General features: G+C 34.7%; 1 protein-coding gene across 1 annotated transcript in view; it reads left to right on the plus strand.

Moving 5' to 3' along the window:
- The window catches only part of ASCC3 (activating signal cointegrator 1 complex subunit 3), a 336,030-nt gene that overhangs the window by 56,684 nt on the left and 255,377 nt on the right, over positions 1 to 23,969 (plus strand). The window contains exons 5-8 of the mRNA XM_065911620.1: positions 5,614 to 5,734; positions 11,733 to 11,937; positions 12,614 to 12,755; positions 13,325 to 13,450. Of these exons, the coding sequence (XP_065767692.1) occupies positions 5,614 to 5,734; positions 11,733 to 11,937; positions 12,614 to 12,755; positions 13,325 to 13,450 (594 nt within the window). The remainder of the gene's footprint in view (positions 1 to 5,613; positions 5,735 to 11,732; positions 11,938 to 12,613; positions 12,756 to 13,324; positions 13,451 to 23,969) is intronic.

Consider the following 23,969-nt stretch of genomic DNA (forward strand, 5'->3'; position numbering starts at 1 on the left):
GCTCCCAGGCTGTAGAGCCTTGGCTCCATGGCTGTGGTGCCAGGACTTAGTTGCTCTGACGCAAGTGGGATCTTCTTGGACCGGGGATCAAACCCGTGTCCCTTGCATTGCAAGGCAGGTTCTTAATGCACTGGACCACCAGGGAAGCCAGGTTATCCACTGTGAATATAGCTGTGTGTACCTGTCTATCACCATGGCCAATTTTTGAAGAACAGCTTTAGAGGGCAGTCTCCATATTGTGGTTAATTCCATAATCCACTTAGCTGTATTGTTGTAGCTCTTTCACATGAATATATTATGCCTAATGTGCATCACTAGCTGTTTTTCAGAATGCCCATTAACTATTTGATAGGGAGAATCAGTTCAGTTCAGTCACTCAGTCTTGTCCAGCTCTTTGCAACCCCGTGGACTGCAGCACTCCAGGCTTCCCTGTCCTTCACTAACTCCTAGAAGTTGCTCAAACTCATGTCCACCGAGTCGGTGATCCATCCAAGCATCTCATCCTCTCTTATCCCCTTCTCCTCCTGCCTTCAGTCTTTCCCAGCATTAGAATCTTCTCCAATGAGTCATTTCTTCACTGGGAGAAGGAAGACTGATTGGTCTTTATTTTGAAAGTGATTTTTTTTGGAACTTCAGATAGACTTATTTTTGACTTTTAATGAATTCCTTAATATTGACTACATGGAAACAGAATGTAACTGACAAACCTTTTAAAAACCTGGGTTTTATTGGCTTTAAAGCTTGTTTTAGTGATTAAATACTTGGTCTAACACTTTTTGACTAAACTGAGAAATAGGATTCAAACAGTACATTACCATGACGAGAACTTTTTTCTTGGAAATAATGTTTTGCATGAAAATCTTTGAGTAAGCCCATAATACAAGTATGTTTATCATGTTTATTCTGGGATTTCACAAACCCTCAGCATATCTCTGCATACCCCAGCTCTTGAACAGATTTATAGTTCTTATTTAGCCCAATGATAGCTTTTTTTCTTACCAGTTTTCCTAAGATTTGTAGTATAATTTTCCATGGTATATTATTTAAAGGTTTTCATTACTTTATATTTTGCTTTTATGATAATACAATGTTGGTGATTTATTTGATACTGTGATGGGGATATAGCATCCACTATAGCTTTGTTCCTATTGGAATAAAAATGATGTAAGTCAGAATACAGTGGAAAGTGGGGACTGCCTTTCCTGAGAGATTCACAAACTACATTCATCTGTTAAACGTGTAAGAAACAAAGAAGTAATGCTGCTTTAAATTTAGTCTGTACATGTTCTGAAATTTTTTTTTTTTTGGCTTTTCAGGAATGTAGTCTATTGGTTAATTTTTCTTATTGTTTCCATTATTTTAGTCTAATGAGGAGGTACTTTAATTTGCTCATCTAATTCAATAAAAAAGGAATTATAATAACAGTGAAACCTCTGAGCACCTTTATCTGTTGATAAATTATTTAATAGATAATGTTGGCTTTAGCAGAATCTCCCAGGAATAGGATACTACCTGTCTGTTCCTATAAATCTCATATCCTTAACTTACAGCCAGAGTACTAAAACTTGTCTTTTTTTTGTTTGAGAGCTGTATTTTTTTTTTTTTTTAACTCTGTAGTTGATGCCTTCTTCTCTACCCATAGCTAACTTTTCCTGCCACCCCCCTCTTTTTTTTTTTTTTTTCAATTTGATAACTTCTGGAACTTATTTGCAGTGATCCAGACAGCTGTACCCTTATAAGCAGCTAGTCTCTGCGCCAGATTAGTTTGTAGTGCAAATCTTGAATGAGAACTACACCTGCTCTTGGTGTAGATGAAAATGGCAAATGTTAGGAAAAGCAGAATTTGGGATTGCTCTAAATCTGATGGCAGCTGATCTCAGAATTCTGCTGGGGATTCTTCATCGTGGGTTAGGGAAGTCCTGCTATTCAGAGCAAAACAGCTTTCTTGTCTCTTTTGCTAGATCACAGATGTGTTATTTTTAAGAAATATTAATAGCATGTTCTTTGTGCTGTGATTTTGTACCTGAGATATTTTGTCTAGAAGTTATTCTTCCAGTTACACTGGTGGTTTCCTAAAATTATGTTGGACTAAAAATTTCTGAATCTAATTTTTCATATGTCAACATTATATTTCAAATTAAATAACCTTGAGTAGCTGGGAATATATGTCAGGGTAACTGCTCCAGTAAATCATATCCTTATAGGAAAATGGTCTCAATTTAAGAATTAACACAGTCTTTGAAAGTTGATAGGATATAAAGACATTCCATGGTGTATGTAGAGAGCATTTCCTGATACAGTTTGTTTGGAGTGTCAGGGGAAATTAACTCTGTAGGTATGTGTCACATTTATGTTTTCTGAATTTCTTGTTTTTTAATATCACCCTTACCTTAAGCATGAGGCTGGCTTGTGTCTAACAGCCATTCAAAACCTACTTAAAATGCTTATCAGGAAATTTATATTTAATCTTTATCTTTAATATTTCCAACCCTAAGCAGTTTATTGGTTACTTTTAGTATTACAAGTCATTTTGGTTCATAATTTTAAAAAATAGCTTTATTGATAAATAGTACACTTACCATACACTTCACTCAAAGTATATAATTCAGTAATTTTTAGTATATTCATAGGTAAGTACAACCATCACCATGGTCACCTTTAAAGCACTTATGAAACTTCAAAAAGGAATCCGGAACCTTTAGCTATTTTTTTCTGTACTTCCTCCTGACCCCACTCCCTTGCCCCAACCCCTAAGCGCTGAACAACCGGTAGCTTACTTTCGGCCTCTAGAGATTTCCCTATATAAGACATCATATTAATGGAATCATAATATGTGACCTTTTGTGACTAACTTATTTCACTTAGCAAAGTGTTTTGAAGGTTCATCCTTATCGTATATGACTTCATTCCTTTTTATGCCTTAGTATTTTCTGTTGTGTGAGTATACTGCATTTTGTTTATCCATGCATGAGTTGATGGACATTTGGGTTATTTCTACCTTTTGGCTATGTTAGTAGCGCTATTTGTGTGGAAGTTTTTGTTTGGATATGTTTTAAATTCTTTTGGGCATATACCTAGGGATGGAAATGCTGAGTCATATTGTAATTCTGTGTTTAACTTACTGAGGAACCAGAAAACTGTTTCTCGCAATGGTTACACAACTTTGTATTCCTATGACGTATGAGAATTCTAGTTTTCTCTACATCCTTCCCAACACATTATTTTCCATTAAAAAATTCTTCTTTCCAATGGTCTTCTTTGTATTTCTTTAGTGACTAATGATGATGAGTATCTTTTCATGTGCTTATTGGTCGTTTATCGATTTTCTTTGGATAAATCAGATCCTTGGTTCATTTTCTCATTGGTTACCTTTTTATTAGTAGTGAGAACTTTCACAGATATATGATTGATAAATATTTTATCCCATCCTGTGAGTTGTCTTATTCACTTTCTTGATGGTATCTTTGAAGCAGATGTTTCTTATGTTGACGAAGTCCAGATTGTCTGTGTTTTCTTGTGTTACTTATGCTTTTGGTGTCACATATAAGAATCCCTTACCAAATCTGAACCCATTAAGATATACTTCAATAAAGAGTTCATAAGTTTGTATGTTAAATGTAGATCACTGTTTCATTTCAATTTAATTTTCGTGTGTGGTATAAGGGTCCAACTTCAATTTATTTCATATGGGGCTAGCCAGTTGTCCCATCATTTGTTGAAAAGACTGATCTTTCCTCACTGAATGGTCTTGGTGTGCTTTTTGAAAACTTCACTTATTTATTAGTTCTAATACTATTTTTGTATGTTCTTTAGTATTTTCCACATAAAATTTAGTATTTTCTATTTTCCACCTATTTCTACAAATAGAAATAGTTATACCTTTTCATTTTCAATCTGGATGCTTTCTGCTTCTTTTTCTTGCCTAATTGCCCTGACTTGAACCTCCAGTACAAATGTTCAGTAGAGTCACAAATGCACACCCTTTTTTCTTGTTTCCATTCTTAGTGGGAAAGTAATCCAGTGTTTCACCATTAAGTATGATGTTAACTGTGGGATTTTTATAGATGCCCCTTATCAGGTTATGAAAATTCCTTTCTAGTCTTAGCTCATTCATTGTTTTTATCATGAAAGGATGTTGGATTTTATCAAATGGTTTTTCTGCATCTGTTGAGCTAACCATGTGATTTTTGCCTTTTATTCTGTTGCTATGATGTAATATATAAATGATTTTCTTACGTTGAACTAACCTGATATTCCTGAAATAAATCTCACATTCTCATGGTATATAAATTTTTCATAAATTGCTGGATTTGATCTGGGTTGCTTGTATTTCCCCAAGGCTTTTGTGTCCATATTGCTAAGAAATACTCATCTATAGTTTTCTTTTGATGTATTTGTCTGGTTGTGGGGTCAGAGTAGTACTGACCTCATAAAATGAATTGTGAAGTATTCTCTGCTCTTCTGTTTTTTGGAAGTGTTTGTGAGGAATTGGTTTTAACTTTTTAAATGCTTTGTAGAATTCACCATTGAAACTATCTGGACCTGGATTTTTCTTTGTGGGTAGTTTTTGATTACTAATTCAGTTTTCACTTGTTTTAGATTTCTTCAGATTGTCTTGAGTTAGTTTTAGTAGTCTGTGTCTTTCTAGGAAGTTGTCCAATTCTTCTAGTTCCACCTACAAGGCTTGTTATTGTTATTTGCGTGTTGGTTTAGTGACCAGCTGGATTATTTCAGTGCAGACATTTCTTTCTCACTCCACAGTGTTGAGTTTCTGGTGGTGTTCCTTGTGGAGACACATCTGTGAGTTTACCTGAAGTCACTTTGGGACAAAGATAGTGTTAGCCGAACCCTTTTTCCCACTTCCCCTGACCCCACTCAGCAGTAATCTTTACTCATTACCAGCTGACCATTCTGTTGTTTGCAAAAATGCCCTGGGCCTTAACTTGTTCCATGCACTAATCCAATAAATTTGTGACCCCTTTGAAGGAATAATTCCAAAGGTTAGTGTTGATATTTATTCTCACCCCGAGAGGGTCCTTCCAATTGTGTCTTTCTCAGTTCTCTTCTACAGCTTAGTTGTTGAATCTGTGAATCTTCTAATTGTGGTTTACCACAACTCTGCTGTTTGGATTCAACTTCATGGCCTTGGTTATCCCAAGAGAAACCAATTGTAAAAAAACTTTTGGCCTGTGATTTAGGGTTTTATATATGAATCATAATTATTTTAACAATTGGATCATGCTCTTTTATTATATAGGGCTTCTCTGGTGGCTCAGTGGTAAAGATCCACCTTTGATGCAGGAGACCGGGGTGGGAGGGGTTGGTTGATCCTTGGGTTGAGAAGATCCCCTAGATTAGGAAATGGAAACCCACTCCAATAACCTTGCCTGGGAAATCCCATATAATTGCAGATAGCCTTATAAAGCTGAAAGCTCTTTAGCAATATGAGGAGTTTTTTTTTTTTCTCTAAGTTATCATTTTTTTACAATTCTTTTCTAAATATTTTTTAGGTTCTTCTGTGTTAGTTTAACTTCGTTGCTCTGTTGAATAGATGGTAATAACTTAAAAACATTAATTTTGAGGTAACTGTTTTGATTTTCCTCTTCTTATAAGCTGTTTGAGCTGCTGGGACCTGATGGACTTGAACTTATTGAGAAACTCCTCCAGAACAGAATTACAATTGTGGACAGATTTCTTAATTCTTCAAATGATCATAAGTTGCAGGCTCTTCAAGGTAAGAAAGTAATCAGTGGTAATTTTACTTTAAAGGAAAAACTCATTGTTTAGCAATTTTTTAATACAATTATACTTTTAATTTTCTTTGGTTCTTATATAACTTACTGATAACATTCTCTTAAGTAGATTTTAGATATGGCAGATTATGAAACAAGTATCAATGCCCTAAATAGGGTTTTATGTCAGAGAGTCTATCTATGTTTAAGTATGGCGGAAGATTTGGATAGACAAAAAAAGAATTAAAGCAACTACATATAATGCTTAGGGTCAAATAGAGTTACAATTTATAACCACATTCTTTATTTTGAAAATTTCAGACTTTAGTAATGGTGCAAGGATAGTATAATAACTACTCATACACTCTTCATGTAGATTCACCAGTCATTAACATTTTGTTTCCATACCCACCCTTTATCTTTCTCACAAGGTCACACAAACACACATGTGCAGGTGTATGCATACATGGACACACACACATACACAGTTAAAATTTTTGCTAAACAATAGGAAGTTGCACACATCATAATATTTTAGATATAAAATCTTCAATATACAAAGTCTCCTACTTAACCTGTAGTACAGTTATCACAGGCAGCAAGTTGAACATTTATATAGTCACGTATTACATATATCTGAAGACCCCCAGAAGAATTAAAGTTGTCAAGGAAGCTAAAATTATTAAAAAAACAAAAAAACTTGACTTACTATGAGACAACTGATGATAGACTCAGGTTTTAGGTGGTAAGTATTGATAGGAAAACTGTTTCTTACCTTTACCCAAATTTCTTTGCCAGCCTTGTAAATAGTTTGGAAGTTTTACAAAGTGCATGAGCATAAAAAATTAGATACCCCTCTTCAGAGCAGTCAACATTTACCCTTTGTTTAAGTAAGTGATACCACTTTTTTCTTACATTTATGAGTGTGGCAGTGAAAGGAAATTACAAAACCAGCCTTGACTTAAATCCAAAATTTCATAAGGGTTTTTTAATCCTGCACTTTGATTACTGGTAGTTGTCTTGGAGTTACTTTGAGATTTCTAGAAACTTTGAAGGTTGGAATTTAGCCACTTTGTCTTTCTAAAAGTGTTTTGGTTCTTTAAGTATATTGAGTACTTATAAACAGCCTTGCTCTAAAAGGACTCTCACCTGTTAAACCATGCTTCAGCCAGACATTGCAATAAGCAAGCAGAACTGAGTGTTTAAAGTGGGTATCTGCCAGAAGAAAATGAATGAATTTAAATATCCAGTCTTGCAATGTAATTTCTGAGAATTTGGTGTTCATTTTTTCAGTCTTTAAAGTGTTGATTCTTACTGATCCCACCTTTCATTAGTTCTAACTTATTAACAAAACTTCAAAATATGTTCAGCATATGTATTTTTAAAGAAAGCTGTAGGTGATGAGTGAATGTCGTTTTTCAGTTTCATTATGGTCATTTTTGTATAACACAAACTTTATTCTACTAGGATAACTTTTAAGAAGCAGCACACTTTTTAACCTAAAACCACATATTAAATTTGAATTATTAAAAATTTTTTGAGCCTTCAGTTTGCCCTGAAATATTTTCTACTCTTCTCAGTTGGCATTTACTCTTTTAGTCTATGCTAGGTTGTTATTAATGTTGCTACTAATGAAGAATATAATTATAACCATCAAAAATTTGGGGCATTTAAACAGACTAACTTCTTCTAAGGAGTGTGGTGAAAGTACTGACAATGAGCATATATTAAAGATTTTTTTAAATAGAGTTTTTTGTATAATTGCATTAAAAATGATTCTCCTTAATTTCTTTTTCTGCGGAGTGGGGAAAGGAAATACTCATGAAGAAAAGACTTGTTACTTTATCTCTGTTCTCATCCATTTATGTTACTTGTTACTCGTGACTTGTTACTTCATCTCTGTTCTCATCCTTTTATGTATTTTGATATAATTTTGTATTAATGATCCTTCAAAATTCTCTTAAAACTACCAAATTGTTCCATTCTTTATTAAGTTACCTTAGACAGTCACGTCCTATTCTTTTCTCTATTCCGCAAAATCATGGTCTTAGAGAGCAGTGTGATGGCTCAGATGGTAAAGAATTTGCCTGTAATGCAGGAGACGTGGGTTTGATCCTTGAGTTGGGAAGATCCTGAATGGCCACCCACTCCAGTATTCTTGCCTGGAGAATCCCATGGACAGAGGAGCCTGGCGGGCTACAGCCCCTGGGGTTGCAAAGAGTCAGACGCGGCTGAGTGACTTCACTTTCAGAGAGCAGTAGTCTTTTGCCATTCAGCGTTTTCTATCTTTTATACTTATTTTCTTTGAATCTTCATGTATGTATGTATATATGTGTGTGTGTGTATATGTATATATACACACACACCCTACTTTATCTCTGTTCTTATAACCAGGAAATAGAAGGTAGGCTAGAAGTGAGTGAGAATAGTGTACTAACTGCTAAGTTGATAGTTATAAATCAATTTCTGTTTTGGGGGCTGTTGTGGCAAATGTTTAGTATAGGGTGTATCATAAAATAAAAATTAAGTTAGCTTATGCTGTCAAATGACACTATTTTGAGTAGTTAAAAAGACTTTGTCTGTCATAGTAGCGTTTTAAAAGGATACAAGCTCTACATGTTCTTCAATAAAGTTCTGTATTAGAGTTGCTGTTAAGCTTTTTCATTTCATTTCTGCTTGTCAGTCACCAGTTAGCTGAACTCATCAAAGAGAATAATACACTTAAGCATTTGTGCTTAATAACTTAATTTTAAAAGTTGCTTATTATGTTCAATCTTATGGGATTTCAGTATATTCTGACTGAGGCCTTTTAAAGCTATTAATAAGGTAGATATAGTTCCTTCTTATAATTTTAACTTTCTTATTTTGATGATCACAGATGTGTCCAATAGTATTTTGTACCTGTCACATTTGTTTAAAATATTAATGATGTTAGCACAAAAGCAGAGACGTCACTTTGCCGACAAAGGTCCATACAGTCGAAGCTGTGGTTTTTCCGGTAGTCATGTATGGATGAGAGTTGGACCACAAAGATTGAGCGCTGAGGAACCGCTGCTTTCTAACTGTGGTGTTGGAAAAGACCCCTGTGAGTCCCTTGGACTGCAAGGAGATCAAGCCAGTCAATCCTAAAGGAAATCAACCCTGAATATTCATTGAAAGAACTGATGCTGAAGCTCCAATACTTTGGCCACCTGATGCGATGAACTAACTCATTGGAAAAGACCCTGTTGCTGGGAAAGGTTGAAGGCAGGAGGAGAAGGGAATGGCAGAAGATGAGATGATTAGATAGCGTCACTGACTCAATGGACATGAATTTGAGCAGACTCTAGGAAATCGTGGGGGACAGAGGAGCCTGGCCTGCTGCAATCCACGGGATTGCAAAGAATCAGACACAACTTAGTCACTGAACAACACCCAAAGAATTTAGTTTCACATACACAGCGTTTAACATTCATTTATAGTAATAAGTTTATGGCATTATTCATATTTTTAAAAATCTGCTTAATATCTCTGTTCTTGAGCATGTGACTGTGCAAATAGGTTAATTTTTTTTTCATATTTCAGAGTACGTTAGAAAACTGGCAGTATGCTGCTTTCTTCCTCTAATACTAGAGTTTCTTGGTTATAAATTCAATCATTATAATAGATAAATAAGTTTTACTTACAAAGCAAAATATGTAAGACCTAGAAAAATACTTTTCTCAGAACCATAAAATATAGTTCCAATATTGGTAAGATTATATCTTATTTCATAATTTTCAGATGTAACTTTTATTTCTCACTTTCCTTTTTGAGACTTATGGTGCTTTATATACAGGGGTTATTTCATGTGGTTGAGAGTTAAAATGACTTATTCAAAATCATGTAATGAGATAATGACACATGCCTGAGAATTGTGAAAATTTGACTGAGTGAATTAGAAAGCTAAATTCCCCCTCTTGATGCTATGTTTAAATCCTTCCTTGTTTTGTATTGGGTCTTGGAACTTGATAAAATAACTTGCACTGTGTATCTTCAGAGTGTGGAGAAATTTCATTCTTCATTGTTTTTCTAGCCTACCAGCAATGCCTGGGACCTAGTAGGTCCTTAGAACAGTAAGCTTGTATTGACTTGGATTGCTTTCAGTGACATTCCTGTGAATTCCTTTAGGGCTGCAGTGAGCCAGGATACTATTTCTTAGAAAGATTTAATTAAACACAGAAGGTATTCCTTGTAGAACATTTTTCCTGAATATTGAGATGACCAACCACCGGTTTAATTCTCCCTTGTAAACATTGACCTTTGATTGACCTGATTCCCCTTAAGTGGTTCTAGACTTCTTCCATTTTTTAAAGAAGCTGTATTTCCCAAATCAAAACTACAAGGAGGTATCACCTTACACCAGTCAAAATGACCATCATTAACCAGCTGACAAATAATAAATGCTGGAAAGGGAGCCCTCCTGCCTTGTTGGTGGAAATATAAATTGGTGTAGCCACTATGGAGTACTGTATGGAGGTTCCTTAAAAAGCTAAAAATAGGGAATTCCCTGGCAGATCAGTGGTTAGGTGTTTATACTTCAGGGGGCACGAGTTTGATCCCTGGTTGGGGAACTAGATCCCTCAAGCCATGTGGTGTGCCCTCCCCCACCAAAAATAAATAAATAAAAATAGGTTTACCAGATGGTCCCGCAATCCCACTCCTGGGCATATATCTGGATATCTGGATAACTCTAATTTGAAAATATATGTGCACCCCAGTGTTCGTAGCTGCACTGTTTACAATAGGCAAGACATGGAACCAACCTAAGTGTCCCACTGACAAGTGAATGGATAGAGAAGATGTGTTATGCGTATATAGTGGGTATTACTCTGCCATAAAAATGAATGATATAATGCCATTTACAGCAACATGGATGGACCCAGAGATTATCATATTGAGTGAAATAAATCAGACAGAGAAAGACAAATATCATATGATATCTTATATGTGGAATCTAAAAATAGGATACAGGTGAGCTTATTTACAAATCAGAAGTAGACTCATAGACATAGAAACAAATTTATGATTACCAGAGGGGATGGGGGAGAGATAAAATTAGGAGTTTGGAATTAACATATACATATATACATAGTAATGTATATAAAATATCAAACAAGGACCTACTGTATATAAACATATACTGTGTATAAACATATCTATAAATGTAACTATAAACATAAACACACATATAAGCACATATATATACTGTATATAAACATATGCTGAATATAAATATGTATGCAGTGTTGTATATAAAATCCCAAACAATGACCTACTGTATAGCACAGAGAACTGTACTTAATATTTGTAATAACCTATAATGGAAAAGAATCTAGAAAAGCATATGTATGTATATACACACACCTGAATCACTTTGCTGTACATCTGAAATTAATGCAACATGTTATATTAACTATACTTCAGTTTAAAAAATGGTTAAAAAACCCTGCATTTCCATGAAAAGGTGGATCATACTTAATTTGCTTTAGTCATCTTCTAAATATATCCTGAGCTGTATTTTATTTTTATTTTACTTTATTTCATGTATAAATTAGTAGTGACATATAGACAGTTTAACAGAGTGAGACCTATTATATGGGAAAAAGTTAAATCTTTTATATATGTAAAGGATATCTTTATTATGTTAACAGTAAATACTGATTAGTATTGGTATTTATTTTGAAATAATTTAGATTATTTCAAAATTATGAAATAGAATTTTTAGGTTCCTGATGTTATATCTAAGAATTTATATTAGTCTGTAGAAAAACAATATCTTCTGACTTTTTCTAAGCTAGGATATTATATCATTTAGAAATTGTGACTTAGAAAAACTCTCCTTAGAACATGTAATTAAATGTGCCACTTAAAAAAAATGAATTCTTAGAGCATTGTGTAGCTTATGTTTTGATAAAGAGGAAAACTGGTTTTCATAAAGGTTAAACTTGTAAAAATATGGATCTTAAATTTGCCTTGCAGACAATTGCAAAAAAATTTTAGGAGAAAATGCTAAACCTAATTATGGTTGTCAAGTCACTATTCAGTCTGAACAAGAGAAGCAGTTAATGAAACAGTATCGCCGGGAAGAAAAAAGAATTGCCAGACGAGAAAAAAAGGCTGGAGAAGATGGAGAAACTGCAGAAGGACCCCTGTGCTTTGATCCTAAGGAACTGCGGATACACAGGTAATAAAAACCAGAAGTTGAAAAATGCTTGTGCTGTAGTTGCTTTTTTATGTATCATTATAATTGTTTAGCTTAGTTTTAACAACTTGGATGATTCTTCTAGTCACGTTTTCTTACAAGAATAGAGTTTTGTTGTATGAAAACCTAATTTTCTAGGATAAGAAAGCAGTGATCTGCTTAATTAGAATATTCTTGGTTGCATCCGCACAGGTGAGAGATTCAGGTGTTGTGCTTTATGAAGCGTACACAAATTTGTTTTGAGACCTTTTTCTTTCCTGCCTTAATGAATGCTTTTTCCCTTGTTGAGAAGTAGAAAGGAGGCAAATGAAATAAAGGCATTATTATACATGCTATTTAAATATTGAAACCCAATTTAAAAAGGAACTTATTTATACTTTGTTAAATATCTTTGGATTGTGAAAAAGAAATTTATAATAAAAGACATTAAGTCAAACTTATCAGATGATGTTATCTAAAAATAGTACCTGAAAATGTACTGACACTTATTGATTACACGGAAAATTTCAGGCTTGCTAATAACTTTGCGTTGTTTAATTTCTTCTCTTTTGTAATTGAAGACTACATGAAATAGTTATTATAGTGACTTTGTTTTATTATATGCTTTCTGTTGTGAGATAAAAATGACAGATTTAGCCTATTATTTTTGTATTTACAGAGAGCAGGCACTCATGAACGCTAGAAACGTTCCAATTCTGAGCAGGCAGAGAGACACAGATGTTGAAAAAATACGTTATCCCCATGTTTATGATTCCCAGGCTGAAGCCATGAGAACATCAGCATTCATTGCCGGTGCAAAGGTATGTCATTGGTACATGACCACTTTTGGATAACGTGTCTGTTCTAGAGATATGACACATAGATTTTTCCCTGTTTCATTTTACTATGCTAAATTGTATATTTGAATATTGAAGAAAATGAGATAGTGCAGTTTATGTGAAGTTCTTAGCACATAGTAGGTATTCAAAACATATTTGTTCTCCTCCGTTTCATTATCTGTACAACTTGTGTTTTTGAGTTTTAGCAGTTGTACCACTTTTTAACTAAACCTTACAAGGTGTATTGCACGTTTTCCCTGGCTGCATAAACTACATTTATCTTCAGGAATACCACGTAATTACTGTATGCTTAAAATTCATCACAGTAATATGGTTTGTGTGTTATGTGAGATATCTGATTCATGAATGCTTCTTGTATATGTATGTGTGTTTTTTTGTTTGTTTTTGTTTTCCTTTAGTTACGTTTATTTGCTAGTGCAATGTCATGAAACCAATAGCATTTTCCCCTCTCTCTTTGATTAAAGAACCTTTACCAGAGACATTATTCTATTTTGTATTATTATTGGATTTTTAATTTTTAATGTTTATAGATGATTTTACCAGAAGGAATCCAAAGAGAGAACAACAAGATATATGAAGAAGTAAAGATTCCTTATAGTGAACCAATGCCAATTGGCTTTGAGGAAAAACCAGTTTATATCCAAGACTTAGATGAGGTAAGATTTTCATTTTGTGAAGTTGATAGTTTTGATGCTTGGTATGATTTTGAATGCATTTGTATTGGAAAAATTATTTTTAAAAGTTGGTTAATACAATACAGAGATACATGCAGTTGGTTACTAATGAAATAGGGGAGTTTAAAATAAAAAAAACATATATGCTTATATTTCTTAACACATTGAATATATTTACATATATTTTGTGTATATATTTCTATAATTATATGTTTATTTTAGCTATTTTAGCTCATACTTTTACCTTATGTAAGCTGACTCAAGTAAGTTGTTTTAAAGGATTCATGTATTGTGTTGACATATCAAATGGTCAGCCTATAATAAAATAGAATATTATTTGAGAATAGGACCCAATTCTAAACTAATTAGCTTTCCCTCAGCTTTTAAATTTTGAATAATTGCAGCCCTATGGAAAAGATGCATGAATAGTACTATTCTTATTCCCTTTTGTTTTGATTTACCATTAGTTAAAACTTTGCTATAATTGCTTTATCTCAGAATAAAATATTTTTTCATTTAAAGTACATATATTATTTAAGGTTAGCTTTTTCATCACCAAAGTGAAGTTGCTTTATTTTTATATATGTAAGTCTTATGAAATCATTCAGAAATATCAAATAATATAGGCATACAAAAGGAGCAGCATAAGGAGTAACTACAATCAACCAAAATTAGCTCCATTCTATACATATCAGTGCATATGTGTTTTGATTTTACAAAAATAGAATTATATCCATACATACTTTTTTTTCTGTGTTTATATATATATATATTTACATACATCTTTCTATGTCAATAGACATTTTTACGACATTATTTTAAATCACTATGTGGTATTCCAACTTATGTCTTCATTACTTTTACACCAATTTCTTATTGTTGGAATTTTAAGTTGTTTCCTATAAGTTTTTATAGTAGACTAAAATTGTCATTAGAACTTATATTAGTGGATTTCAGCCTTTGTGTCAAAATTACTGTAGAATTTTTTCAAGATCCAAATGCTTTGATCTGTATTAAATCATAATCTCTTGGGTCAGACCCATAATATCTATATTTTAAAGATGATTTTTAGAGCTCTATAGGTGATTCTGAAATGCAGGCTCTCAAGCCTATAGAATTAAATAGTTATGTATATAATTCTTTTTAAACCCTATCAATCATTATAAGGATTATCATCAGGAAGATTTATTTAGTTTTATATATTAAATATTAACTTTTTTCATGTAAAAGCATCGTTGACATTCATTGTCTTTCTAATGAATGGACCAGGCTTCTTTTTCTCTCAAACTTATTTCCAAATAAATACTTTGTTCACTTTAATGTAGATTATGGAGTAAAAGAGATTTCTGAATGGGTTCTTTCCATCTGCAGCCCTAATGTCTCTTTGCCATGTAGCCTAACACACTTAGAGGTTCCCTGGATTAGGATGTGGCCATCATTGGGAATCATTATCCTCTCTACCACGCGAGATGTGGATGACCACAATTTAGCTCTTCACCTGTTGACAGACATCTGTGTTGTTTACAGGTTTTGGCTGTTATGAATTCTGTGAGTCTGTTTGAGCTGCCCTAAGCACACACTAGGTGGCTTAAAGAACAGACATTTGCTTTTTCACAGTCCTGGAAGCTCAAAGTCCCAGGCCGAGGTGCCAACAGTTTTGTTTTCTGGTTGAGGACTCTTTTCCTGGATTGCAGCCCATGGTCTTCTCTCTGTGTCCTCGTGGACTCATGTGGCCTCTTCTCTATGTGTCTAGAGACTTCTGGTGTCTTTTCTGCTTCTTATCAGGACACCAGGCCTATTTATTGGATTAGAGTCTCATTCAGATGACCTCAGAACCCTAAAGGTTCTGTCCCCAAATATGGTCACTTTGGGAGTTAGGGCTTTAGTTTATAAACTTCGGAATACATAATTGCATCCATAATGTGGAAATAACTGCTCCAGATATTGGTGTACAGATTTTTTTTTTGGTGTACAGATTTTTGTACGAATGTAAGTTTTCATTTTTCTGGGTTAAATATCCAAGAATGCAATTACTTAGTCATATTATAATTACTTGTTTAGTTTTCTAAGAAACTACCATAATTTTTTTCCAAAGTATCATTTTATTTACCCAACAGTAATCCAGTGTGATCTAGTTTCTCTACATATTCACCAGCATTTGGTGGGTATCACTTTTTAAAATTTTTATTTTAGCCATTTTAATTCATATTTTTATATATTACTTGTATTTTTCTTCTTGTGGTTTAAATGCTCACTTTCAAAAGGGGCAATAATTGGGGAATACTACATTCAAATGCAGTGTCATAAGTACATAAGTAAACTCTTTGATGTCTTAGCAATGTAGATAATGATCCCAACTAGATGCTGTTACTGTGGATATTAATATAGAGCTCAGGAAAAAATATAGATGTTAACAGACTGTTAGTTTAGTTAAATGCATCTGTTAGTTTGGATCTTTTTTAAAAGGCAGGATCTTTATGAATCAGGAGAAATGTTCTTGAAGATGTTATCTTTCTCTTTTCACTGAGATCATAATTGGATTCTGCTCCTGACAGTCCTGTGGAACAATAGATAAAATGCTTTTATGTCCTTTCGCTGACTGCATGTCGCATCAGATAAATTTGTCCTGTCTTTCTTGTCTTCTTAAAATACTTCTGTAATTTGATTAAAAAGATAAGGATAATTTAAAAATTCTAAAATGATGTGCAAAATTGCTGTTAATGTTCTTAAATGGGTTTTGTACTTTCTTGGAGAGGGAATAATCCAAAAAAAACCAAAAAAATCATTAGATGGGCTTCTGTATTAGATAGAACTCACTCATTTGGAAGTTAGAGAAATGAAACTCAAAATAAGTTTTAGCAATGAAGACAGACTGTTGGCTTTTCTAACCAAAATATCTGGGAATAAAGCTGCCTATGCATTCAGATGGATATATAAGTTCACATGATGTCATCAGATCTTTTCCTCTATCTTCATCTCTCTCTCTCTCTCTGTCTTTCTTTATTTCCTTCTCTTTCCCTTCTCCATTATCTTCTCCTCCCTGTCTTTTACCCTCTATTCCCCTCCTTTTATTTCTCTGGTTCTTTTTATCCCAGCTCTCAGATACATACTTTTTACATGTAATCAGGGAAGAACATAAGACAGCAACTCCAGGCTTTCCTCTCCCCTCATTCTAAAAGCAAGAGGCTTTTCCCCATTAAAACAAAACAAAACAAAAAAACTCCTGGGATGAGCTCTTATCTTCTTGACTTGTGTCACCAGTTCATTTCTGAACTACTTTCCTCGTGCTAGGAGTGTGGGATTCTCAATTGGCTATGCCTGCTCACTTGAGTTTCCTCACCCCCAGCCCTCTGTGAGCCGTCAGGAGTCAAGGAGGAGTTTCCCAAAGGGAAGATGAGGCTGTTATCTTTAAAAAGGAACATGTGAAAGATGCCAAGCAGACAGAACTGTGTCTTTGATATTTTGATGAAAGAGTGAGGTTTGCTTTTTTGTTGGTGTTAAATCAGTTGACTGCTCTCTGTTTCCACAGGTGGGAGTTACGGTTTTTAAATAGCCAATAGAATGTTATTTGGCAGAATCGGAATACTGATCCAAGTATACTATTTAGTTTGGAAAAGTAATGTAAAAGATGCATGTAATGTTTTGTTTGAGAAGTTAAGAAAGTTGAATCCTATAAAATCTCAATGTAGAGAGTTTGAGGATTTTTGTGACCCCAGATTATTGAATCCCATGTTTACAGGCTAGGTCCTGAGGGAAATTATAAACAGGGTATTATCTCTGATCTTAAGTTACTCCATGTAGTGTATCTGACCCCCACCATTCCTATGGAAGTGATTAATACAGTAGGGGTATGTTGTGCAGATTTCTATGGCACCTCAGAGAAAGCAGATTAGCAAGTTCACAGAAGTCTTCATGGAGGTCAGTGAGGGCATAGGATTTTGCCAGATAGACAAAGGAGATGGTGGGGGGTGTATCATAGGCAAAGGATGCTCCATGAAACAGTATGTGACCTTCTGTAAACATGTATTTCAGTATTATTAGTATGCAAGCTACATATGTAGCGTGGCAGCAAATTAGTCTAAAAAGAGGCTTACTAGTGCACATGAAGGACTTTGGAAACCATACATAGTAAGTTTAAATTCATTATTATGGGAAACGCTGCTTCTTAAAAATAAAAGTAAATGATCAGATTTTTTTTCATTTACAGAGATTACTCTGGTTGCAGTTAAAAAAAAACAACTGATGGTTGAGAGTAGAGTTGCTGCAATAATTAAAGGGAGAAATGCTGTGTGCCTGAATGAAGAAAGTGGAGCCTATGTAGAAAGTGGGACAACGGAGAGTAGAGAGCTGCTAGTTAAATATTAGTAAATGTTAGTTTAGAAGTTGTATAGCATCTGATGACAGGTTAAACGACAGGGGATGAAGCAGAGAGAAGAAACTGAAATGATATCCGGGGCAACATGGGTGAGTGCTGGTGTCGTTTATTAAGATGGGAAATAGAAGAGGAAGAGGGTGTGTGTGTTTCGTCCGGGAGGTCACATGTTGATGAAGAGTGAAGCTGTGAATCCAGGCGGACGAGCTTGAATCTTGGCTCCCCATGTTCTAGCTGAAAGACTGGGGCCAAGTTACTCTCCGAGATCCAGTGTTTCACTTGTAAAATTGGGGTGATAGTACCTACCTCATCGTTTTATTGTGAGGATTAAATCAGTTCAGTTCAGTTCAGTTCAGTTGCTCAATCATGTCTGACTGTTTGCGACCCCATGGACTGCAGCACTCCAACACGCGGAGTTTACTCAAACTCACGTTCATTGAGTCAGTGATGCCATCCAACCATCTCATCCTCTGTCATCAAATGAGTTAATACATGTAAAACACTTGGAAGAATTGTGAGCACTTAAGACATTTTAGATAGAATGTTAGCTTAAAATGATAAATGTAAACTGACACTGGTGAGATCAATCTGAGTATGGATAACATGAAAAGACTTATTGTTTCTCTGGAAATTATATTTACTAAACACATTACTTCTATGTTCATTTATGTTCTTCAGGTATTCTTTCATTACAAGTACATAGTCACTCTATGAAGACATAGGCTCAGTTCAGTTCAGCTCAGTCACTCAGTCGTGTCCGACTCTGCGACAGGCCTCCGTGTCCATCACCAAATCCCAGAGTTTACCCAAATCCATGCCCATCGAGTCGGTGATGCCATCCAGCCATCTCATTCTCTGTCGTCCCCTTCTCCTCCTGCTCCCAGTCCCTCCCAGCATCAGGGTCTTTTCCAGTGAGTCAACTCTTCGCATGTGATAGCCAAAGTTTCCAGTTAATTGATAGAAAATAAAGAAACCTGTCATTGTATTTATTGACATTTGTGGTTATCTCAAGACTGAGAGTTTGGGAAAAGGGAAGTAGAATGAGTATAAAAAACTGTTACTTTTCTTGTGGTTTTACTGTGTTCTCTGAGCTTGAAGGGATCCTAAAGCTAAAAGAGTTTATTGACATAGTTTGATTCAATCAAATTACAAAAGCAAGAAAGCTAAAGAGGCATCCAGAAAAACACTTCAGAATGTGAATCATTTTTATGAGATCAATCTGAACAGGAAAAAATGTTACTAAAACCTGGACATACACCCAAATAAAAAGCCTTTTCCTGAAGCATCCCACAGGCTGCTTATTACACTGTCAGGTGTATTATCAGTTTCATCAGCACCATGACCTTGAATTCCTCACTGCTTTTTTTAGGGGTGGTATCAAGAAATAATAACAAAATCTAAAGTTCAGCACTGAGAAGTGAGCTTACAATCTTTTTCATACTGATAGAGATCTTAGTGAAGATTTCATGAATTTCACCAGGAAGGAAACAATGTGACAAATATTAAATTTCTGATCATTTCAACAAATTATAATTTCCCTTGATACATGTCTCACCTCACTTGGCAATCAAAGAAACATGAGTATTCTGATAATATTTGCTATTATATATTTCAGATTTTTCAGTACTTATTACCACCAAAGCAAACAAATGAACAAACAAATATGTAAATATAGACACATTTTACATCTGTTGTAAACGCCACAACACGTTGTTATTCTTTTTGCTGTTAACAGTCTTTTTTTAAGATATCATTTAAGATGTCTAAATGATAACCAGGAAATGTCCTTACACTTGTGCATCTATCTGCTCTTTTATGCCTTCGTGTAGGGAGATTCAGATTTCCATCTGGTATTCATTTTTTCTAGTGCAAGTCTGCTGGTGATAAATTCTTTCAGTTTTGTATATCTAAAAAAAAAATCTTTATTTTGTGTTTGTTCTTGAAAGATATTTCATTTGCTGTGAAATTTTAGGTTGATGGGTTTTTTCCCTAGTACTTACAGATGTAGCTGCTTCTTGCAGCCTATAGATGTTGTCTTCTTACTTACATTGTGTCTGATAAGGAACTTGTCCTCATTCTTAATCTTCCTCTCTATATAATGTTTTTTTGTTTTTTTTTTTTTTTTCTGGTTGATTTTTAGATTTTCTTTTCCTCACTGGTTTTAGGTAGTTTGATTATGATGTGACTTTGTGTGAACTTTCTGTTGTTGTATAAGAAATTACCAAGATATTAGTGACTTAAAACATCCGTTTATTATCTCAGTGTTCTGGAGGTCCGATTTGGATGGGCTGGACTGGGTTCTCTGTTTGGACACGACTTAGCAACTAAACAAAACAAAAGGATTTTAGGAGTTTCCTGTTTTAGGAGTCAATAAATGTGCAGTATATAAAAATTTGTTCCACGAGATAAGCTTTCCCATAAGAAATGTTTATATATTTTGACTCTCAGCAAACATTTATATGATTAAAAAGTAATATTTACTTGCTATGAAGGTACATTATAGTTCAAATATATGAAATAGCTAAGTCCGATTTGAAGGAATTAATCTATATTTTCTTTTCTAAAAAAGAATTAGTTTTGTCTGTGTGCCCTGAACTTTTGTAGGATTGTACTGTAAAGTCTACTGGGAATGCTGCAAACAGCTAACCAGGAAAAGGGCACCAGCTGCTTGAAAAATACCTGCTAGGGAGAGTTATAACTAACATCTGCCTCTAGCTAGGAGTAATTGAACAAAATAACTTTCTTTACAACCTATACTTTATTGATTTTATGGGGAGGAAAATTAGAAGAGAGAAGATTAAAAGCATAGCAGCATATTGAGCTACCCCAGAATGATAATGTTAGAACTCAGATGACTTTAAAAGTCTGAAATGTACATGAATTTAACTTGTAATGTGGGAATTTCAAGTTGCTTTAGAAATGAATTTTGTCCATATTTTCCAACGTGATAGTTACGCAGGCCTATCAGGGATACCAGAAATTTTGGGTAGGATTGTATTACTACTATAGGGTTTCATTATTTGTCTTTGAAAATATATGTGAATTGGTTATCTGTCATCAGGAATCATTTCTTGAGTCGTGATTGATGCAAGTCACTGTGCTATGGTGGATATCAAAAGGTTTAGAATTATGATCATGCATTTGAGGAACTAACTATTGCGTTAGGCAATAGAACTGATGGGATTCTCAGCTTTACCTTTTGCACGTTTTGTGATGTGGATCAAGTTACATAACACCTCTGAGTTTCAGTTTCCTTATCAGTCTGTTTATTCTGAGAAGATTACATGAGTCAGCACACAGAAAACGTGTAGCAGCATCTGTGATATATTTTGAAAGATGAGCTACCCAAATTGCAGTGTGGTATTGCAATCCTGACAAGGTTCAGGGCATACTTTGAAACTTTCTGTTATGACATACGGAAAGGTGGAATTATTTTGGTATAAGTAACATTAAAATTCCTCAAAGATGAATACTGGGGCTTCCTCGATGGCTTAGCAGTAAAGAATCCACCTGCAATGCAGGAGTCACGGGAGATGCAGGTTTGATCCCTGGGTTGAGAAGATCCCCTGGAGGAGGAAATGGCAACCCACTCCAGTATTCTTCCCTGGGAAATTCCATGGGCAGAGGAGCCTGGCTGGGCTACAGTCCATAGGATCACAAAGAGTCAGACACGACTGAACATAGTACAGCACATAGCAAAGGTGAATATTGAAGTAATGTAGAAAATAGCTTTAAATTGATCGAGGTAAAGCAAAGGAATTTGCATTTTTTTAGTTAATACTGTGCATTTTTAAGGCACATTTTATCACATTATTTAACTGAATCCCCTGTACAAACCCTGCAAGCAAGATGTTTTGGAAAGGACAAGGTTCAGTTGGATTGAATGGTGCAAATATCAAACAGTGGCTAAATAAACATAGGGTTACTTGCTTTTTGTATTCTCTGCAAGCTCTTACATTCTTGATAAATTTTAGAGTTGTATGAAAATAGTAATTATGTAATTTGAAAGTGTTAGTTGCTCAGTCATGTCCAACTGATTGCAACCCCATGGACTGTAGCCCACCAGCCTCCTCTGTCCGTGGAATTCTCCAGGCAAGAATACTGGAGTGGGTTGCCATTCCCTTCTTCAGGAATCTTTCCGACCCAGGAATCAACCCCAGGTTTCCTGCATTGCAGGTGATTTCCTTACCATCTGAGCCCTGAGGGAAACCCCAGTAATTATATAATTTGGGTAGTTTTGAATATATCAGAGGAAATCAACATATGAAGAAATTGTCGTGCTTTATTGTATAACTTTCATAATTTCTTCCTTTAAATGTTTTACTTATCCCTTAAATCTTTACATACTATACAAGAAGTTCAGGTAAAGCATTTGTCATACAGGGAGGGTCCCCTTACCTAACTTCTCCCTTCTAATTTGATACATGTTTAAACCAGTTTTTCTGAGTAAAATGTGCTTTAATCTTCCTGGAGTAGGTTATGTTAACTTATGAAAAAACTAGATGACTAAGAAAAACTTAATCACTATGTTCGGTGTAGGTAGGAAAAGTTAGGTAGGCTAACAATTCTCAGTCTTGCTTGTTTGCAATAATCACTCGGAGGACTGTTAAGAAATGTCCAGATTACTATTCCCCATCTTAGCAAATAAATGAAGATCTCAAGGGTTGAGAAGAAAGTCAGTGCCAAGTGTGTTGCTGAGCAGTGGAATATTTGAATACACACGTGTGTGCACATTTGTATATTGAACTATTCTATAAGTCATTAATACTTTCATTTATATGATGAGTTTTTGCTATATAGTTTTTGTTCTATATTAGATGAACTCTTGACATCATAATAAGTTATTCAAATACTGTAAGGTTAGTTAGGGAAAATAGTTCATTATCCTTCAAAGTGAAGTGAAAGTCACTCAGTCGTGTCCGACTGTTTGCAAACCCATGGACTGTGCAGTCCATGGAATTCTCCAGGCCAGAATACTGGAGTGGGTAGCCTTTTCTTTCTCCAGGGGATCTTGCCAACCCAGGGATCAAACCCAGGTCTCCCGCATTGCAGGCATATTTTTTACCAGCTGAGCCATAAGAGAAGCCGTATCTTTCAAAACACTTCATTTTATGAGGATTCTCTTAATATTACATTTTCTTGTTTAAGGATTATATATTTAAAATGACGTCTTTGATTTACTTAATTAGTTTTGGAAAGTTTAAAGTCATTCATACTATAAAAACATTTTAAATTTTAAATGAAGAAATTACCTATAATTTAATAAATATAACATTTTTGTGGACTTGACTGCATTAAGTGCCTAAATGCTTCACCTGCTTTAAAGATTTCAAGCAAGCTAATGAAAGTAATTTAAAAGTTAAGTTCAGAGCTAAAACTGGTTATTACTATAAATACCAGCCAAGAAACTGAAAATGACATTTTCTTTGTGGGACTCCACTGAATTGGACAGAGACTCTTCTGTTGCATTGCCATGGTTAGAGGTGTAGCTCTTTATTAGGAGGCAGGCCCCATAATTCAGGTCAAAAAGACTAATACCAATTAAATACTAGTGTCTTACATTTTTAAAGTCTAACACTATATATATACAATATATATAACAATATATATATATATAACAATATATAACAATATATATATACAATATATAATGTCAGGATAAATTCATCTCCCTTATGAAAATAATTTATTTCCTTAGTAGAAAATGCCTTATTCCTTGCCTCTAATTTTACTTCTGCTTTAAGCATCTAAAGTCTGTATATGTAATTATAATCCTGGTTTGTGAATCCAGCCCTTGTTTATTCCAGAGATGCAGCCAAACTTACCCAACTCAGACCCAAAACTGAGGTTCCACCGTGTTTTTGTTTTTGCTTTTTCGTTTTGGGCCCTGTTGTGTGGCCTGTGTGATCTTAGTCCCCCAACCAGGAAGCTAACCCATGCCGCTTGAACTCGGGGTGCAGAACCTTAACCACTGGGCTGCCAGAGAGTCCCCGTTGACTGTCTTTGTGCGTTGGGAATGTGCCTCTTGCCACAGCACATTGGTGAAGGCGTTTCAGGACGTCTGACCTGCTGAGTGTGCTGGTGGAAACCCACATGTGCGATCACGATGAGTTATCAGTGGGATTCGTT

The sequence above is a fragment of the Muntiacus reevesi genome, chromosome 19 (assembly GCF_963930625.1).
Source record: "Muntiacus reevesi chromosome 19, mMunRee1.1, whole genome shotgun sequence".
NCBI classification, from domain to species: domain Eukaryota; kingdom Metazoa; phylum Chordata; class Mammalia; order Artiodactyla; family Cervidae; genus Muntiacus; species Muntiacus reevesi.